At 29.2% G+C, this 22,349-nt stretch overlaps 2 protein-coding genes and 1 long non-coding RNA gene across 4 annotated transcripts in view; 2 read left to right on the plus strand and 1 right to left on the minus strand.

Moving 5' to 3' along the window:
- The first annotated feature begins 811 nt into the window (after positions 1-811).
- LOC107456208 (uncharacterized) lies at positions 812-12,450 on the plus strand. 2 transcript variants are annotated; one of them, XM_043049746.2, is made up of 2 exons: positions 812-905; positions 8,324-12,450. In XM_043049746.2, exon 2 carries the CDS (start codon positions 8,365-8,367, stop codon positions 11,404-11,406), a length of 3,042 nt encoding a protein of 1,013 aa, XP_042905680.1. In that variant the 5' UTR covers positions 812-905; positions 8,324-8,364; the 3' UTR covers positions 11,407-12,450. The 2 variants fall into 2 exon arrangements, with proteins under 2 accessions (XP_042905680.1, XP_015929497.2); XM_016074011.3 differs by lacking the exon at positions 812-905 and adding an exon at positions 2,485-2,626.
- Positions 12,451-12,773: 323 nt separating this feature from the next.
- LOC122270822 (uncharacterized) overlaps positions 12,774-22,349 on the minus strand; it is a 28,988-nt gene continuing 19,412 nt past the window's right edge. Inside the window, exon 4 of the long non-coding RNA XR_011638075.1 lies at positions 12,774-12,926. This is a non-coding gene — a long non-coding RNA (uncharacterized lncRNA). The remainder of the gene's footprint in view (positions 12,927-22,349) is intronic.
- LOC107456199 (uncharacterized) overlaps positions 19,336-22,349 on the plus strand; it is a 64,982-nt gene continuing 61,968 nt past the window's right edge. The window contains exon 1 of the mRNA XM_016073992.3: positions 19,336-19,487. The gene's annotated coding sequence lies outside the window, so the exon portion shown is untranslated. The remainder of the gene's footprint in view (positions 19,488-22,349) is intronic.

The raw sequence follows: 22,349 nt of genomic DNA on the forward strand, positions 1-22,349 counted from the left end.
GTTCCCTAATCCCTATAACTTAATCTATATTTTTTAAACCCTTAGCAAAAATGAAATTAAAATCATACATGTTAAGTATTTGCAAACTAATAAAAAGTAAAATATTTATAAAAAAACTGCCTGATCCCCTTTATTTAGGACGGTGACAAAAGCAAAAAAAAATAATAATAATAATAAGGGGGGGGAAAAAAGTAGTTTGGTTACAGGATGAAACATGAATGTATTTGTAGTAATCGCCCCTTTCACCTCCTCACAGTTTTTTTCTTCTTTTTGAGAATTTAAATTTTGCCAAATACTGATCAGTTTCTTAATACTTCAATACTGATTCACAAGTATGCAGTAGTGTTTTTGTTATTTTCTCCATTGCATAGAAATTTAATGCACTTGTGAGACCTGAAGCATTTCATTTTTCACTAGGAGTACAAAAATTATTACAAAAAGTAATGTAAGAACACTCCATATGTTTTTAGTTATATGTTCAATTTGTACGAATAAGTAGAAATAAAATGCTGAAATAAAAAAAATACGAATATGTGTAAATAAAAATGTCATTTTTCACATGGAGGTATTCAACATATTTACTATTATTTACTAATTAATTTGCTCAATACTAACTATAAAAAATATGCATTTTTAGTTACTGCTGTAATAAATTTAATATAATTTATCGTTGTACTTTTAATGGATAATATTAATTACTGACTAGAAAAATAAGATATAAAATCAGGTACTAAATATTTATACAGATGTTATTTTCCTGTGAGACCGGAAAATCGCTTTGTGCACTATTAATTTTCTAACAATGTTATGACACCAATAAAAATGTGTTTTGATATTGCTAACAAAAACGAAAGCTTTCATTTTTGGTATGATGTCTTCGATTTTCTCTGAATATGGTTATAACCGTAAGTAACACTTAATGTTGATACGAGTATTTTTTATTTCACTTTAATGATCCAAGTATTTATATAATTTTAATATTTAAATGTGTTTAAATAGTTTCTGATATTTCAATAGGATAAAAAGTTTAATTCAATATAACATGGATAGCTAGTTCAACATGTAAATTTGTTTTTAAGAATTTTTGCCAGTAAGGTCCGTAACTTTAATATCTCTACTGCAGCAAAGATATTACGATTATTGCAAACTGAATAATACGTTTGTCTTGCAATCAAAGTTAACTAGATGAAAATTCTGTAATAAATTTCAATGGTTAATATCTAAATACCTTTAAAATCATTTTGATTATCACAATGATGTTTATGTTGTTTTTTATTTAAACTATCTTATAAGATATTACAATTTTCCGCAAATTACAATAAATAATTTTTATTTTAATTCAATTATTGCATAAATTTATTTCATTACAATCCTCGTAGATTATAAAAAAAATCTTGATCAAATTGAGGTAAGAAGTACACTGTTAAAATTTTTATTCTAAAATTATGGTAAAATAACTGGCAGCTGTCTGTCCATCCGATTAACCGTAATTTTTACGGTAAAGAAGATTTTTTTTTCCTTTATGGTTTTTTAACCATTAGCAACTAGCATTTTTCAAAAACGTAAAGAGGAAAAATTAATTATTTAACTAGACACAGGAGCGTGGCTTTTCGTAAGGTAATGGGCACTGGAGAGTGCCGAACACTGGAAATTCTTCATGTGCTGAAGAGAATAGAGGAAATATTGTGGTGTCAACACTAGGACTCGAACTCCAGTTCTGTCAGTCATGAGATTGACAGGTAAGCCCGCTCGGCTATGTGTAAGCAGTTGCAAAGAACTAAGTAGCTTCATTAGGTAGTTCTAGTTGGTGCGATAAAATTCTGGTTGTTTAACTGCATAAGGTGAAAGCTGTTAATAAACAGTTTTCTCAAACTTAACAGTTTGATTACCATTTTATTTATAGTTATTTGACTGTTTTGAATAAATATGGTAAAATAACCATTCAATAAATTGTTATTTAACCATTTTTTTCCGAGAAATTTTTAACAGTATACTGCACTCAGGGTGCCGGTACTTTTAAACGTGAAATCCATTTTTACCGGTTATATGTTACGGAACAAAATATCTGATATATAGTAATTTTTACAGTAATAGTTACCGTAAAATAACTGAACCATCTAATTAAATAAACATAATTGAGAAAATTACAGTGTAATATTTTACTGCAGAATGAATTTTACGGATGATGAACCCTAAGTACCGGTACTTTATACCGTAATTAGATCGAGNGCTGAAATAAAAAAAATACGAATATGTGTAAATAAAAATGTCATTTTTCACATGGAGGTATTCAACATATTTACTATTATTTACTAATTAATTTGCTCAATACTAACTATAAAAAATATGCATTTTTAGTTAATGCTGTAATAAATTTAATATAATTTATCGTTGTACTTTTAATGGATAATATTAATTACTGACTAGAAAAATAAGATATAAAATCAGGTACTAAATATTTATACAGATGTTATTTTCCTGTGAGACCGGAAAATCGCTTTGTGCACTATTAATTTTCTAACAATGTTATGACACCAATAAAAATGTGTTTTGATATTGCTAACAAAAACGAAAGCTTTCATTTTTGGTATGATGTCTTCGATTTTGTCTGAATATGGTTATAACCGTAAGTTACACTTAATGCTGATACGAGTATTTTTTATTTCATTTTAATGATCCGAGTATTTATATAATTTTAATATTTAAATGTGTTTAAATAGTTTCTGATATTTCAATAGGATAAAAAGTTTAATTCAATATAACATGGATAGCTAGTTCAACATGTAAATTTGTTTTTAAGAATTTTTGCCAGTAAGGTCCGTAACTTTAATATCTCTACTGCAGCAAAGATATTACGATTATTGCAAACTGAATAATACGTTTGTCTTGCAATCAAAGTTAACTAGATGAAAATTCTGTAATAAATTTCAATGGTTAATATCTAAATACCTTTAAAATCATTTTGATTATCACAATGATGTTTATGTTGTTTTTTATTTAAATTATCTTATAAGATATTACAATAAATAATTTTTATTTTAATTCAATTTTCGTATAAATTTATTTCATTTCAGTCCTCGTAGATTACAAAAAAATCTTGATCAAATTTAGGTAAGAAGTACACTTTTAAAATTTTTATTCTAAAATTATGGTAAAATAACTGGCAGCTGTCTGTCCATCCGATTAACCGTAAATTTTACGGTAAAGAACATTTTTTTTCTTTATGGTTTTTTAACCATTTACAACTAGCATTATTCCAAAACGTTAAAAGGAAAAATTAATTATTTAACTAGACATAGGCGCGTCGTTTTTTAGTAAAGTAATGGGGATTGGAGAGTGCCGAACACTGGAAATTTTTCGTGTGTAGAAGGGAATTGAGGAAATATTGTGGTGTCAACACTAGGACTCGAACTCTAGTTCTGTAAGTCATGAGATTGACAGGTAAGCCCGCTCGGCTATGATATGTACGCAGTTGCAAAGAACTAAGTAGCTTCATTAGGTGGATCTAGTTGGTGCGATAAAATTCTGGTCGTTTAACTGCATAAGGTGAAAGCTGTTAATAAACAGTTTTCTCAAACTTAACAGTTTGATCACCATTTTATTTATGGCTATTTGACTGTTTTGAATAAATATGGTAAAATAACCATTCAATAAATTGTTACTTAACCATTTTTTCCGAGAAATTTTTAACAGTGTACTGCACTCAGGGTGCCGGTACTTTTAAACGCAAAATCCATTTTTACCGGTTATATGTTATGGAACAAAATATCTAATATATAGTAATTTTTACAGTAATAGTTACAGTAAAATAACTGAATCATCTAATTAAATAAACATAATTGAGAAAATTACAGTGTAATATTTTACTGTAGAATGAATTTTACGGATGATGAACCCTAAGTACCGGTACTTTATACCGTAATTAGATCAAGAATGCGTGACAGTGCAGTATTGTTAAACGACAATTAATAAGTTGAAGATTTAAATTTAAAATGAACATAAAGACCAAAACCTAACAATCTACAAAAACCATTATTAAAAAAATAACAACTGAAATAACAATGGTCTGAAACTAATATAAAAATATCAACTTTGCGTGTTATAATAATTCAGAAAGATGTTGACATTGCACGAAGTAATAACCATGGACACATCACATAAACCAGATGGCAGGAAGCAAGAAGTCTTATTTTAACCAAATCAATTCAATGCAATCAAATCAAATCATGCAAAATGCCCATGTCCCCTATTATTTATATATTAAATAATACAGTTATATGCCAATTAAACTCATATCCGTAATAGTATTAGAAATCACTAAAAGATGACAATCTCTGTATCTTTCCATTAAATTACAGTGTTGTAGTGAGAGACATTGTTCTGAAAACATTTTAAACACCCATAGTTTTACAATGTGACAACACTAAATTAAGTGGATAGCGAATTTTGACTGAGTGTTGCATAAATAAGGAATTTTTTTTACTTGAGATTTTCTGACTTGCCTATAATTCAGGTGTGAATTGTTTTTATTTCATTGCTTATTGTTGATTATGCACCGACTCTCCGCCACCAACGTTTTTTTACCGTTCCAGCCGTATGTCTGCTCTCTGCCACCAAAGCAAAGAGCCATACTGATCTTATACTATATTAAGTCGACAAGCTTCGGAGATGCGTAGAGTTCGAAATAATATTTTATAAATTGTGTTTAAGTAAATTTATTCTGGCCAGCATGACACCCATGCATAAACTAAATACGGCCTCAAAAGGCTAAACAGTGCAGGGTTACCAGAGAGGGTAAAGGGAAGAAGCATGGGCTTACAAACGTATGTTAGATTGAAACGAAAGAGTCACCTTAATATCGATGCTGCCATCTAGTGACAATTATGAAACGCAAAAGCTTCTTGTTTTTCCTTTAAAGAGTATCGTACATAAAACTTACTTATTTAATCCCTTGTCATTAAAATTTTGTTTACAGGAAAAAAGAAGCAATTAACTGTTTTTTTGTTTGTTTGTTTTTTTTCAATACATAACTAAATAAATTTGCGAAGAAAAAAACTAAAAGGAAATAAATAAATATAAAATAAGCGTTTAATACTTGAATTATAAGCCTAAAATATGCATTAAAAGAAATAAAATAAATATTCCCAACTCAGAGCGTTGGATCAAGCCCCCAACCTCTAGGTCAGTAAGCTCGATTCTTATAAACTTTAACTGTCTGAACCTCTTAATCTTTTTAAAAAATAAGAAGTAAAAATAAAATAAATTATTTTGTATTTTTAGAAAAGGCGTTTTTTTTCGCTGTAAGATGAAACTGTTCTCTTTTTTCCTCTTTCTGTCTCTTTCTTCTTTTTTTTTTTTTTTTTTAATATTTCGCAGCCTGTAAAAAATTCTGTAATATGTTTTCGAGGAAATCCGAGTTCATTTGAAGACTCATTTTAAAATTTGGGAACATTTTCTGTTCTCAAATAGTTTGAAAGTTTCAGGGGACAATCAATGAAATTCGAGAGCTGTTCTCACGATTTGAGAACATCTGATGACCTATTTTGACTCCACCCGTGAACCAGACTAAAGTAAACTGGTCTGTTGCTAAGGTACCCGTAAAAAATGATGCTAAAAAGTGATGCTCAAAAAAATTAGTTTTTTTTTTTTGGAAGAGTTCATTTTCTAAAAGAGGGTCATTACACAGAATCATTTAATATTTTATATTAATCACCGTGCTAAAATGGTTTAAATAAAGTATGTCCGCTTTATTTAATACGTCATGATTCCATAGTGCATAATTAAACGAACTATTTTCTTTTTTTGGCCCTGTTAAAATCTCTTTGCAAATAAATGTGACTAGTAATTCTTCATTTTCCGGAAGGAGTCTGATAATATGGCATACTACTGTCATCTTTAACTAACAACTAAGCGTTATTTACGCATTAATATGCATAATATTATGTATTAAAATTAAAAATCATGACAAAGTTTAAGAATACTAATCTTGAAATAAAATTATTCTTGCCATGAAAGCAATTCTTTTTAACCTCGAAACAAATGATTTGACAAATATTAGGTTGTTTAACCTTGTCACTGAATATGCGCTATCATTTTTATGCGAAATTTTAATGATTATTTAAGAATAAGCTAGTAATGGTTTTAAAAAGGAGAGACGTAATATTTTTAGTGGTTACTTGAGTAATAAAATTTATAAATTATTTCTCATAATGATGCATTTTACTCTCAGTTTATGGCAAAAAAAAGCTTTTAAAAAAATTCAAAAGAATATTTTAGGTTAACAAAAAAACAATTAAATCACATAAACCATGAAAGAAACAACAGTTTTTCTTCCTGTTTTTACATAGATAAAAGAATGTTCTCATTTTAGTTTTTTTTTCCTTCCTTTCTAAATCTCTACTGCAGAAAAAGTTTAACTTATGTTTCTCTTCGTGATATTGTTCTTATTTATTTCATTTAAAAATATTTTAATACATCGAAATCAGATACAAATAAAATACAAATCTTATTTTGGAAACCGATATTACTTTTGAAATAAATAACAGTCACCATAAAAACTATTTACGCTATATAAATAATCTCATAAAACTAGGATCAGTATTAAACATTATACACCGAAGAGCCATTACATTATGACCACCCTGCTAATTACATGTAGGACCACCTTTAGCTCTCAAGACTGCTAGCACCCGCCGTGGCATTGATTCCACAAGGTGCTGATAGGTAGTCTGGGGTATCTAGTACCAAGCGCTAACCAACTGGTCCTGCTATTCCCTCACATTGCGAGGGGGTAGCGTGGCAGCACGAATTTGGTTTTCCAAGTAGGACCACAAATGCTCTATTGGATTAAGGTCAGGTGAATTTGGGGGCCAAGACATGACTTGAAAGTCACTGGAATGTTCCTCGAACCAATCCATGACGATTCGACCCTTATGACGTGGTGCATTATCCTGTTGGTAAACACCATCCCCCGCAGGAAAAACTGTTGCCATGAATGGGTGAACCTGGTCTGCAACTATGTTCAAGTAGCTTACAGACGTCAGGGATTGTTCTATGAGGATTATGGGTCCTAATGTACCCCATGAAAATATGTTCCTGGGCGAGAAACCATGAAAACCTGGGTGAGCCCATTGTTATAGATGGAGGGTGGTCATAATGTAATGGCTCTTCGGTGTACATTGTACAATGTACAATGTACGGTGTACATTGAATCCTGAAATGGTGCAAATCTGTTGCATTTTTAATAAGAATGCAAACTAAGTCATGTTCCTATTCAAGCTGAACAAGAATCTCATGTAAATGAATAAAAATAAAACATTGAAAAAAAAGCTAATATGGTTTAACTATATTGAGGGTGTAGAAAAAATTAAATATATTCTGGTTCAAAACACTCTAAATTTTTTAACAGTGTACGCACATCTATAATCTTATAAAAAAGATGAAGATAGGAGGATTAGTTTGCAAATCAATCGAACACTTGGTGACGTTTTATAAAAATAGCAGAAATAAAAGAATCCGACAACAAAAAGCACTGCATAGCGTAAACAAACTTAAAAATAAGAGGAGATAACGAGAAATGAAATGAGCGAATCAAACTTTTAAGTTTTAATGTTACGCAAACCTTTAATGTGAACATTACCATAAAAAAATGTGTGGAAGCCGCTTGATTCCGCACTTCAATCAATTATTCCGGGACGAAGGGGACCCAGACGCTTGAAATAGATTCGTCTTACGACAGACACCCAAGCAACAGCACAAATACGATGCAGCTCTCGGAACCAAAGCACAAATCCCCGAGTAGCGAATGAGAGTAGCACCACAAATTGAGCCAGCAAGCAGAGAAGGACAGCGAGCGCACCAAAAACTCCGAATTAAAGCCATAAGGCAGTAATGCCACTTTTTATTTTATTTTATAACCGTTGAACTGTCCACCCAATTTTGTGTTTACGACTACTGTTTTACCTGTCAGAAAAAGAAGTGTATTTATGGTTGCTTATTCCAATGCCAAATCCATGGCAACAGCACGGGCACTACCTTTACTCATATCTAAGAGCAAACTATTTGCTTAATTAGTACCAACATTAGCATTTGAGAATTCGTTACATCGACCTATAACATTCACATATTTGAGTTTTTTATTTGAAATGTGGGGAATGGAAACTTCATGTAAGACATAATTAGCACGTATGTATTACAGCTCATATAATTGATTGAAGTGATGATACGATTATTTATTTGCACAAACGCAGATTTCATAAAATGTTTCTCTCTGAAAATTATTTAATCTAAGTATTATTAATCTTTATATATTTTTTATTTTCAGATTCCAGTATGCATGATTTTAAGTAAAGAATCACATCTCTAATGGCATCTTCTTCAATTAGAAGTCGCTTCACATGTTTATTAATTTTTTGCATAGTTACTTACTTTTTACTAACTCTTTATATCTTAAATATAATACCAAGATCTATAGATGAATCACCAAAACATTCAGAAAATCCTCTCGTTGATAATATTTTAGAAGAAAATACAGCAAATAGTATTATTAAACACACTAACTACGATACGGCAATTAATGTCTCCAAGAAGATTGTGGAACAGCCTAATAATTATTTTGGTTCAATGAAAGTGTTTCCTCCAAATCACTATAATAATCATTTGTTTTATAAAAAGAATACAAATGAATCTAAAATAAAACAATCAAATCGAGTTTCCAATGGAAAAAATCACTTGCCTAATAGCCTTCTACTTAAAATACTTCAAATGAGAGAAAATAGCTTTGTTATGAAATTACCCCATAAGTCAATTATTGATCCTGACATTGATTATAAAAGATATTGGGGAGCAGTTCATGGTGAAGACGATTCCAGTCAAGATGATTATGGATTATATGAGATCGAACCGGCGAAACTATCCCTATTCTCACCATCAAAATATCTAGTGTCTCGCCCCAGCGAAATAGGATCTTTTGAAGCTTCGAAGTCATCAAAAATAAAAAGTACATTAAAAGAAAAAAATATATCTTCAAAACTTTTAACACGGTTGGAAACTGATTTTGCTAGTCATATCGTATCTACTACAACGAATAAGCAGCCAAAAGCTCAAATGCCTCAATCTTCTCGTGGTAAATTAGCTGAACTAGAAACTAAAATAACCAAGCCATACATTTCCATATTACCACAGCTGAATATCAATAACAAAAACACTGCTCCACAGTCTCTAGAGCTGTCAAAACATCCAATATCTCAATTATATCGTAGTAATTTATTCGAACTAGAAAATACTGCAGATAAACAACACATTTCTATATTACCACAGCTAAATATCAGTAACAAGGAGACTGCGAAGTCACCAGATCTGTCAAAAGACCAAATATTCCAATTACATCCAGACAATTTAGCTGATCTTGAAACTAAGAGAGCTAAGCAAAATACTTCTACTTTATCGCGGTTAAATATCATTAACCATAATTATACTGATTCCATATCTGAAACTAAATATAAAGACAAAAGTTCAAAAGCGCAAAATACAGTCCAACCTGTCACTAGCCCAGCTAAAAATCTTGCTTTAATCATAGATACACCAGGATGTAAAATTCCAAAAATGGATCGTTGGGATCCATCTATATTGCATCTTATAGAGCTTCATCCTCCCTATGTTTGTTCAGATCACCCATCTTTCTTGACCCCTGAACCAAACGGTATTATTCATCTCAATATTTCCATATTGGAGAAGTACTATAATGCCACTCCAAATGACATGAAATGTTGGTATCAGGGTATATCACGCAAATATGAAGAACCGGACATTTTCAGGGAGCACGCTTTCGCAACATCTAAAGTGTTTAAGTTAGAATTTGAAACACCAATTGAATACGATCATGCGGTAGTAAAATGCTTCTTCAGCAATTATACCCATGAGCAATATTTTCCTCTACCAAGAATTAAGAAAGAAGTAGAAGAAAAAAGAATGAAAGCAAAACATGCAAAACCATTGAGTGTGCTTCTTTTAGGCATTGACTCAATATCAAAACTGAACTTTCTGAGGCATTTCAGACGAACTAAAGCTTTCATGAAAGCAAACATGAATGTTTACGACATGAAGGGATACGCAAAAGTAGGAGACAACACCTTCCCAAACCTGGTGCCAATGCTAACCGGTTACTTTGCAGAACATATTTGGAATGAATCTATTAGAGATACATTTGCTTTTGATAATGTCAGTTTTATTTGGAAGGATTATGCCCGAGACGGCTACCGAACATTTTTCGCTGAAGATGCACCATATGCTGGTACATTCAACTATATAAAAAGGGGTTTCATTGAACAACCCACTGATTATTATTATAGGCCACTGGCACTCGCAATAGCACAATCTGAGTTGAGAACAAATCACAGGCTTAACAAGTCCCCATGTCTTGATCACCAACTAGAGACTGAACTTATGTTTGACTATGTGAAAAACTTCGTAAAAACCATGGACAAAAGACCCTATTTTGCTTTCACCATGGTATCCGTTCTCACACATGACTTCTTCAATGCTGCGAGTTACGTTGATGTACCTGCATTAAGATTACTCGAAGCATTGCAAGATGCTGGAGCCTTGAACAACACTGCTTTAATTATGTTCAGTGATCACGGCTTGCGTTATGGTGATATCAGAAATACCTACATAGGTAAGTTGGAGGAAAGAATGCCATTTATGTATATACACCTACCGAAATGGTATCTCCAGGAAAACCCAGAACTCAAGAAAAACCTTGCCATCAACCAAGATCGACTTATCACTTTGTTTGACATTCACGCTACTCTAAAACATTTACTGCACTTGAATATGACGTTTCCAGAGAAAACAGATGAATTAGGCTTGAGTCTTTTTCGTGAAATTCCAGAAAACAGAACATGTGCGGATGCCAATATAAAGCAGCATTGGTGTCCATGCAACAATTTTAAACCAGTAGCAGTGAATAGTTCATTCATTATCAGTGTTTCAGAAGCAATGGTCAGTTATATAAATAAACTTCTGCTTTCTCATGCTGATGTATGCGAGACGCTGGAGTTAGAGGAAATAACAGACGCACAAATGGGACAAAGTAATGATTTGGCACTGAAATTTGAGAGAGACGAAAACGCAGCACGGAATCAAAGTATCGTGCTCGGTGATGCTCCACCTATCATCAGTGATTATCTAATAACATTAAGAACGAAACCAGGAGGTGCAATTATTGAAGGCAGTGCTCGATATGACGATGGCAGAAGGGTAGCAAAAGTCATCGGTGTAAGTAGGATAAACAAATATGGATTACAGTCTTGGTGTATTGATAGTCAGTCATTAAAGCTGTACTGCTACTGCAAAACTCAAAATAATACTCAACCCCTACTTTTTGACTATGACTTTTCTAATTGAATCAAAAACCACTGTGTTATTATTGCATATTGGGATGCAAACATTGCATTTTTGAATTGCAAATATTGTTTTAGATCATACAATACATGAATATTGTGAACAATAAAAAGTAGACTCTCGTTACATGCTGATTGTTGCTTGAAAAGAAATACGATACATCCAAACATCGTGATTAGTGACAGGCTGAGATCAATTTGTAATTTTTGCGTATGAAGAACTTTAGGCAGCATAATTATAAGTCGCACTTTGAACGTATTACGACGAACACGTTTAGTGAGAAAAATCATTATTTCCGTTTAGAAAATGTGTTGTATACGAATATTGCGCTGTTATTTATTAAAAATTTCATAAACATGTAAACCCCCTATCTGGAAACAATATTACAGTTTTTTTTTTATTCTTGGAAAAAGTGCAGCACAGCTTAATTAAAATTAGATGTTTAAGTACGAGCAAAAATATATTAATATATACAGATAAATAATTGAAAATATATGAAAGTTTTAAGAGCCTAAGGCTCTGGGTTCCTCGTATGTTTTAAATTAATTATGTACTGCATGTAAAATGAATGAACAAATTATGGGTAAATATATTTCAGATCATTTATACTAATCACAACTTTCAATACCATTTTTCAATTTCAGTGGAGGCATTATTTGTAACAGCGCATAATTTCCTTAAATTATACTTAAAAGGAGCTATAACATGAGCAGTCGCATTATTTTAATTGAGTGTATTTAAAAGCATGGGGCTTAAACAGCGTTTGAAAGTTGTTACAATTTATTGTGTGTAACATTATTATGTAAATATACCCCTATTATAAACTGTTGGGATTCATTAATTACAAGCAAAAGCAAAAATTTATTTTATAGTATGCATGTACTGTAAATTTAATTTGTTTTAACTGATCAGTTCTTGCATTGTGACTGATTCTGTGTTTTTACTGTACTAATCTACATTGTACTTTGGTATGCTGTCTTAACTTAAAAGCTGCTCCGTTATGTTAGAAACTGTGTAGAAAATAAATACTGTTCTAGAGCTATGTGATTTCGGCTGTTGATTATTGTTCCTTTCTATGTTATTATTTTTTTTATCTTAACATTGTAGATACGTAATAACTGCAGAACATATCATTCAAGAAAAAACAAACATTTTATGAATTGAAAGTGAAAGAGCCTGTTATATCTATCAGTCTAAAAAAATACCGTTAAAGTTTTCCATGCCAATAAAGATAAAATTATCAAAAGATAAAGTCAATCAAAACGGCAAACTATTGAGTGTTATTTGTTTCTTAAGGTGGGACCCCACCCTGTGACGGTAAAATATTAAAATTTTTCTTGCGTTTTTTTAAGTAATAGAGACAATGCAGAGACTCCTTATTTTGCTTATGCTATTTAGCTACAATTTAAGTCTATTTTAAAAAAATTTCTTTTACAAAATAATAAAAAATAAGTTGGTGGCAGCTGCGTGGGTGGCTGGTCATCAAAAAGTAGCACCTCACTGGCCTCATGGATTTAGAAGTCCTGAAACATAGAAAAAAAATTTTGTTCAGATTTTCTGAAACATAAAGATATTATCTAAAAAGTATCATAGCGGTTTTTTGATATTCGCAAAATTACCGAAATCGCGGCAACTTAAAAAAAAGTTACGTTTTTCAGTAAAAAAATATTCATTAAAATACTAATATAAAATCGAAATATAAAAATATCAAAAAAATCCTACGCTACTTTCTAAAGAATATATTTTTACGTAATTTAAAATAAAGAACAGCTTATTTCGTTGTATAGATCATGAAAAAAACGTTAGGCCAGGTCAAAAAACAGCGGTTTGAGAAAATCGAGTTTAAAGTTTTGACTTATGGTAGGGGAAAACTTTTAATTTCATATATATAATGGTCCATAAATGAAATGCCTACAATAAGTTACGATATACAGTCAACAGAATGGATGAGACACAAATAAAAAAAAAATGTCGCCCTCTTAATCCGGCAGAACGGACCTTTCTACCTGCTTATCGACGACTCTCTATTTTCCGGTATAACTTCCAAACGAAGTTACGTACCGAGAAATCGTTTTAAACAGACATTAGGAAGGGTGCAAAGATTCGAAAAATGCAATAAATTTTTTTTCGAATTTTTGAAATATTCAGGGTGGGGTCCCCCCTTAACAAAATTACCAAAAAAGATAGTTCTTGAGTGATGTAACATAAGAAAACCATACACAAATTTTAAAACTGATTTTTCTCTAGCGAAAATGTCGTTTAGCTTTTCATTTCTGTTAAATATCAATCTATGAAGAAATCCCTTCACTAAGTCTTAGAGTTGCTTCAAATAAAATTAGTGTTGTTTGACCGTGCTGAAAGTATGAGATGTGATGGATACATATATATTTATGCCAAATATTTTTAAGCATTTGATACCACATGGGGAGCAAAATTCTAGTAGAATAGCAGTTGTGTATGGTAAAAATACATTTCGGGTTTACAAAAATCATAATTCTGGTTATTAAGATTATGGTAGCAGTTAACCGGAAATTATGATTTTGAAAATTATTTTTATTATTGCTACATATTTTGTAAAAAATAAAAAAATGAAAAGTAAATTTGATCAAAGAAATTATAACTATAATATATATATGTATATATATATATACATACTACTGTACTTTAAAATTGAGGCATGATATTCTAAATGAAAATAGCTTAAGTTACAACTCATCGTTTCAAAAGATGAAACTTACCCACCAGAATTAAATATTTGATCGCCAATGTTGCGAGAATAATGTTTAATAAAATTTCTACGTCAAAGTGCTAATGCTATAAACATTAGTATTTTTATTTGGTATTATGCGACAACAATGTTTTTTAATCTTAAGTGGTTTGTCTTCTAATATGGAATCTTGTTTTTTCCTATTGACAAGCAAAAAAGTAAACACTTATTAAGCAAAAGCATTCACAAAGTAAAACAAAGTTACTTTTAAGAGTTACTAAAAATTTTTGAAGAAACTCTATTTTTGATTTTGTACAAATGTTATTTTTTGTCTTTTTATAAATTTTTTACAAGAGGATTTTTTATTGACATTTNCAGGAATAGAAAACCGTTTATAGGTTTTATTCTTCATTCATACAACCTTACATAATTTTAAAGTATACACGTATCACCTGCATTCATTTGGGGTGGTTCTTTACGAACCAGAGCCCATTCCACTTATACAAAAATAAAAATAATTAAATAAATAAATAAATAAATAAACTGTTTATTATACTGGACAATTAAAATTAAATTAATTTTAAGAGGCTACAAATATTAAAAAGTAACTAAAAAATATTTAACTAATCCAGTATAAAAGGTCATACATCCAAACTATTCCGTCCAGTGGCTTTAGGAATAGTTTATCATAGTTAGTTCCTACCTTGAAAAAATCAGAGCTTATTCTTAAAACAGAAAAATTAAATAAAAATTAAAAATTAATGTACCAAGTTTTTTAAGATTTTTTTAAAATAGAAATTAAGAAATGAACTAGGAAAATGGCTATTAATTAAATCGTTTTTATATATATCAGTATCTAATAAAAACTCGTTATAGTTAGAATTATTCCTGTAAAATCTATGAATTTGATTGGCAATAATATTAGAAAAAACCTTATTGGCTAAGTTAGAGTTGAAATCTATGCATTTTTTAACTGGAAATTTAAATTCATTTCTTTTGTCAAAAAGTTTAAATGTAATATTTTTATCTGCATTAATATTAAGAGTCAAATCTAAAAAATTTGCTGAAGAATTACTATTATTTGTTTTATTAAGAATTAATTCATTTGGATAAATATGTTTTGCTAGAATATCGAAATCATTAAAATTAATAACTAATAGATCATCAATGAATCTGAGAAAGAGAGAATCAATTGGAAGATTAACATGTGATTTTACAAATCTATATTCTTGTAGAAAAAGAAAAATATTGCAGATGTTAGTACTGAAATTATTTCCCATGGGAATACCATTAATTTGTTGAAAAAGGTGGTCATTGAAAAGAATATAATTGTTGTTAAGGTTAATATGTACTAGAAAGTTCCAGTTATCTTCATTAATAATATCACTGAGATTAAACATGCTATGAATTTGAAGAAGGTCATCATGAATTTTATTAGTTGGAAGGGAAGTATAGAGGTTTTCGAAATCAAAACAGTGAATTGAATCTACATTTTTTAAAGTTTTTAGTGTATTTAAAACCTGAATGCTATTTTTAATATTCCAATTTAAATAGTTATTATTTTTAGTAAGTTTATTAATTTTGTTATAAACTTTTTTAAGAATGTTCTCAAAGTAAATACCGATTTTTTTCATGTTACTATTAACGCCACTTGCAATAAACCTGAATTTGGTTGGAGTCTTATGGAATTTTGGATTGGCAAAAAGAAAAGGAAAATTGTTAATATTATTTGGTTTAATTTTAAGTCTTTTATAGATAGCATTAATTTTATTAATAATAATATCACTGTTGGTGTTAAGTTTTTTGTAGGTAATATTGCTATTAAGTTCATTGGAAAGAAGTTGTTTGTAAAAAAATTTTCAAATAATTGCAAAATTATTACTAGCTTTATCAACAGTGGTTATACAAAATTTATTTTGAATATTTTTAATATCTTGTCTTAAAACAGAGTTAAAAATTAAATCCTTTTGAAAAACTAATTTGTCCCTTTTAATATTGATTTTAAAATCTTTAATGATATTCTCTCTCCATTCAATATTGCTATATTGAATGGAGTATTCTACCAAAATCAGAACCAAAATGATTCGGTAAAAATGACAGTGCTTTTTAGTTTTCTCATAGAGACAGAAACACAATAAATTTTATCATATTCTGGTAGTTTTGACAATATCTTAATATCAACACATTGTACATCATACATAATTTGTTATTAGAAAAGAAGGTAGAGGAAATATTTATTGTGTAAGACTTCATGCTAATTGGTTTTTGTTTATATCTTTCAATATACATTTTTTTTAAATAGTGTAAATTCAAGTAAAAAAAACTATGTACATTAGAAGGGGCCAATATCATTTTTAAAGATAAAAAATGAATTTAAAAAATTCTTGGTAAAAATTACTAAGAATTGATTAAAATCATAACAAAGCAGTTGAGTTTTTCTGTGGGCCAGAAACTTGTTTGCCTTGCCCTAATCTTTAATTTAATCTTTAATTTAATGCTCAAATTGACTGGTTTAGACAATTACAGTTTCTCTCCTTTTATTCAGAGTTTTAAAAAAAATTTGTCATATTTTACTTAATTAACATTTCTACCCTAAGACCAGTGAATCTTAACAAACGGAATCTTATTAATTTTTTTTATTTAAAGTTAGCAGTACACATCCAATTTAATGCTATATGCAATACCAGCTTTTTCATAAAGCCACTTTTGTCGTTTACTGAAACATTTGTTATCAGACCTTATACCATGCCCCCTATTTCTCGTCCCAGCGACATTTTCGGGCAGCCGTTTTCCAATCCAGGGGCTTTAACGACCCGCTCTTCTGTTTCACATTTTATTAAATAAAATGAATAATTCTTGTATTTTTTCCTTTAATTTAGGGGACAAATTTTAAAAGAAATAAAAACTTGCATTATGATTGCGCCCAACTACACCAAAGAGGAAAATCTCCAAAAAAGAGAGCTAGTCGGTAAAGACAAATTAGCTTCCGGGCTGCAGTGATCAGAAGTAATGCCCCAAAAAAATTTAAACTACCTATTTCTTATTCCCAAAATCATGATTATTTTTCAATCTATACACTAGATGGCAGTACCGCACTATATGTAACGTGTTTAGAGATAGTTCATTTTAAACTGTATGTCAGCACTTATCATTATTTCAAGCTAAAAATTAATACAAAAATTTACAATGAATACATGTATTGTGCGTGCACTTTATATTTTTAATTTTAAATAATTTTCTTGAATAAAAAAAACAGGCACTATTATGACTGTTTTTTTATGCGACCATTAAGGGGTTAATAAATTAATGATGGTAGTAGTTGGTGAGCTTTATTTTGTCTCCTTTGTTCTTTCTCAAACACTTTATTTAATCCTACCGGCCCAATAATTCATTAAATTCAATAAAAAAAAATCAATTTAATCTTTTTAAAATTAAAATAAGACTAGTGGTAAAATTTCAGCACTCTGTGTCACTTCAGAACATTGTTTTATTTTATCTTCACTTTAATCTATTCTTTATGAAATTTTTACTGCGTATGTTTTCATTTCTGTTTAATTGCAGAATGATATTGTTTCTAAAAAAGAAATGTACGAAGAGAAGATATTCCTGCAGCAATTGTCTCAAATTTAAAATATTGACCGTTATGCTTGCTCTCTGCAATTTTCTAATTTTAAGTATGATCTTAATTTTTTGAAATTGTGAATAGATATTTGTTTCTATAAACATTTTTTTTTACAGTCAAAAATAGGATTGATTTTGTTTCACCTTGATAATAACATATCAATAAATAAAAAAAAATTTAAGTCATTTAATAAAAACTAAGCTCTTTTAGTGATTGATTTCAACTTAATTTTCGAAATTCACTGCATGAGATAATGAAGGAAAATTTCCGTCAAAAAATAAAACCTATAAAAATATAAGATTTCATTAAAGTTTTGTTTCTCAATATTTTGATTAATGATTCACGCCATTACTGTAAATAGCAAATATTCTTACTTGAGCAATTACTAACATTGATATTTACTTAAATTGAATTTCCTTACTTTTGATAAAAACGTAATATGCCAAATAGTTTCAAAAAAAACTTTTTATTTTATTTCCGTTTTACATATCGCACCTGGATTATCTCTTCTATCGTACTTCTATTCAAAAGTCAAGCCAATCAAATAACCAATGGAGTTAATCCATCTTCTTGTCAACTGTAGACAGCAAATCTTTAATAAAGGTGATTTTTTTAATAAAGTTTATTTCAGACAGATTTGTCATTTTTTCATACATTTTAAAACACTCTTTGAAAATTAATTTTATCGTGAAACTTATCGTACACTAAGAAAAGATTCTGGCAAAATTACAGTACTGTATGGTAATGGCCGTCTTGGTGGAAAAAAAGCAAAAAAATATATATTTGTACGGTACTTTAACCATTAATTTGGAAATTTATGTATTCATATGGTTACGATTTACTGATGGAAATTCTGGTTTTCAAAATTATGGTTCTCATTTCCCCACATTTAGTAAAAAATACAACACTGATAAGTAAATTTAACCAAATAAATGGTTTTTATACCATTCATTATGGTATCAAGATAAAACTATCAAATTTTAGCGCAATGGCCCGAATTTTATCGCATATTATAAAACCATATTTTATTGTTATTAAAATCATTACCAAAGAGCTTCCTTAAAATATTACGGAGCTTCTTGGCGCTCTCATATAGCCAGAAATCCGGTAAATTTTACCACATTCTGGTAATCTTGACCACATTTGTTTTCTAAGAGCATGATTCAGATGTAATTTAAAAGATAACCTACTTATGCGATTCACTAACACAACATATTATCTTTTCGAACATATTAACCAAAAACCCATCAACTTTTAAGAAACCCATCGCGGAACAAAAGGTGCTACTTGATGTATGGTTAATAAAAACAGCATACACAATTCCGCCATTGAAGCTTTCCTACTATATGGAAATCACCCATCGAAATAGCCTCTTTCCTTTTTTTATTAAATCTCGTCGTCCATAAGGGAGTCCTCGTCGTGAATTTTTTGACAAATTACGACAGTTTATTATTTGCACGACCTTCATCAGAAAACTTCTCTAACTGCCGTGCTGGAAGGTCGATCGATATTCCGTTTTGATATTCAAAAAACTCAGCAACAAAAAAAGGAACTCTTCTCACTTAAAACAATGATGTTTATATTCCGGCATTCATAACAATGCGTTTAACTCGCATACTTTTACGTCTGTTTGGAAATCGCGCCTAAAGAATGGCCCTTCTCGTATTTTGATGCGTGCAGAGTGTTTCTTGTCTTGTTTGTTAGAGCCTTCAAGTGACAGGAAGTTAGCTGGATTTTGCACTGATTCTCAAAGGGGTAAGTCTGGTTTTTCGATTACAATTAAGTTGATGTATGGAACTCTATATCATTTTTGTGGAATCATTTGATATGTATTTATATATAAATCAATTCACAGTCCGACTGCCGCTATGATTGTTTATTTATTTATTTATTTATTTTTTACATAAATATTTAAAGTACTCTACTATATTTTTTCAAGCTGATATTTTTACTGAAAATCATTTTTTGTGTTTTTTTATATAAAGTAAAAATTTCAACTTTTATTTTTCTGAAACCGCTAGAGGTTTCTTTCTACGTCAAACCGAACAGAAGTTATGGTGATTTTTTTTTTTCAAAAACTTTTTATTTTATTTATCACTTTGATAATTNTTTGCACTGATTCTCAAAGGGGTAAGTCTGGTTTTTCGATTACAATTAAGTTGATGTATGGAACTCTATATCATTTTTGTGGAATCATTTGATATGTATATATATATAAATCAATTCACTGTCCGACTGCCGCTATGCTTGTTTATTTATTTATTTTTTACATAATTATTTAAAGTACTCTACTATATTTTTTCAAGCCGATATTTTTACTGAAAATCATTTTTTGTGTTTTTTTTTATATAAAATAAAAATTTCAACTTTTATTTTTCTAAAACCGCTAGAGGTTTCTTTCTACGTCAAACCGAACAGAAGTTATGGTGATTTTGTTTTTTTTCAAAAATCCTTTATTTTATTTATCACTTTGATAATTGCGCCTTTTTTGCCAATTTCATTAAAACTAAATTTTTGGTTATTTTTCTTCATTTTAAATGCTGAAATTTTTACTAAAAATCATTTTTTTGTTTTTTATATGAAATAAAAATTTGAACTTTTATTTTTCTAAAACCGCAAGAGTTTTCTTTCTACGTCAAACCGAACAGAAGTTATGATGATTTTTGTTTTTAAAAAATCCTTTATTTTATTTATTACTTTGATAATTGCGCCTTTTTTGCCAATTTCATTAAAACAAATTTTTTGGTTATTTTTCTTTATTTTAAATGCAATATGTCAAAATACTTTAGTTCGAATTATTTGAAATTTAGCATGAATGTTTTCTATATGCTTGTGTCTTAGGAATAGACTACGGATTAGTTAATTAAACTATAATTTTATATTTCACAGCTAAAATAAAAATAAATAATTGCAATTTTAGGCTTTTTCTGCCATATAAGCTTCGATATGCTTTTGTAAAATATTCAAATATTTATAATATGTCTAAATCTAATCACAAGGTTGAGTATTTTTGAGCACTATAAAACGAGAATAATGAAAAAATAGCAACTTTGTAAATATAGCAAAGTAATAAAATTAGGTACTATTCGATATTATTTAGATTTTAGCTTCAAATGTTCGTAAAATGAGTGGAAAATTCTGTGATAAAAATTCAATATGAAATTTTTAAAGCATTTTAATTTTTAATTTATTAAATGATTCTTAATAAATAAAATTTTAGAAAAGGGAGATTACATTCAAATAAGTATATGCTAAAAATTTTTGTCTAAAATTGGCCTAAATTCTATCGAAAATTTTTTGTCTAATATTTTGTCTAAAATTAGTTTTTTAAATATACTTAAAAAATTATATATTTTTTATTCGTTGCGTAGTTAGAAAATTAAAATATTTAAGACTTGATAAAAATAACTTGATAGAGATTATAAATTGAGTTAATTAATAACTAGTTGTAAATTAATTTTCTACAGATTGTTGCTTCCGAGGTAATTAATATTAAAGAAAAGTTAAAATTGTTATAAGCATTTGCATCTTTTCACCGATATAAAAATTATTTAAAAAAACATTTCAGAAAATATACTTCTTCTATAACTAAAGTGGTTTTTGATTTTTTATAATTTTACTAATTTTTAACTAATTAAAAATGTTATTTGCATTTAAAAAAAGATATAACTAGTCTTTAAAGATGAATTTGATGGAAATAAAATGTTTGAGGCAACATTTGAGGCCACATTTACCATTATTTCCTTTGGAGGTGGAGACATCAAGATTTCCATGTAAACTATAAAATGTTATAGTGCTGTTAAATTGTAGAAGTTTCAGAAACTTGTAAAATACTTATCTGAAAGCAACATCAAGTTGATATGAAAATATTATAATTGAAAAAAGTGTGGTTTACCGCTATATTGTCTCAAATCCATAAAATATACATGAAGAAAAAATCACGTACTGATTGAAATTTGTCGAATAGTTCCTAAAAAATCAAATTTTAAAGATGTCAGTTGCTTAAATTTTAATTTCTCAGAAACTATTTAACCTATTTCATTCAAAATTTGTAATTTGATATAAAAATTAGTTTTAGATGGCAAAATACAGAAAAATAATTAAAAAATAAATGCAAAAATTAACATAAAAATTAATTTCTGTATTTTTCTACATAAAATAAAGTATGTATTTTGCCACTTAAAAGTATTTAAAACTTTGTACATAGTGCAATTAATGTCCATTTGTTTTAAGAAAATACTCTTCAATCCTCAAATATTGTCAATAATGTCATCGATAAATTAATGTCAATAAGTAGCTTATAAACGCTTATTTTAAAATACTAAATCAAAATAACTCCAACATTTTCCATTTTTCAATATTTGAGTCTACTTTCCGCTTTTAATTAGATTTAATTCCCATTTTTTCACATCATTTGTCAGATCTTCTTTCACGATTCTGGTTTTTAATATTCGTCCTTCTATTCTGAAAGTTATTTTAATTTTCCTGGATGAGTTCCCAATTAATTAATTTCTTATTTCAAAACAGAAGCTAAAAACGTGATGACTCACTGCAATTTAAATTGCCTAGCCTGTTTCATAACTGTTTATCAGTGGCATTTACAAGAATTTAATTTCG

Source organism: Parasteatoda tepidariorum, chromosome 10 (assembly GCF_043381705.1).
Source record: "Parasteatoda tepidariorum isolate YZ-2023 chromosome 10, CAS_Ptep_4.0, whole genome shotgun sequence".
In the NCBI taxonomy this organism is placed as follows: Eukaryota; Metazoa; Arthropoda; class Arachnida; order Araneae; family Theridiidae; genus Parasteatoda; species Parasteatoda tepidariorum.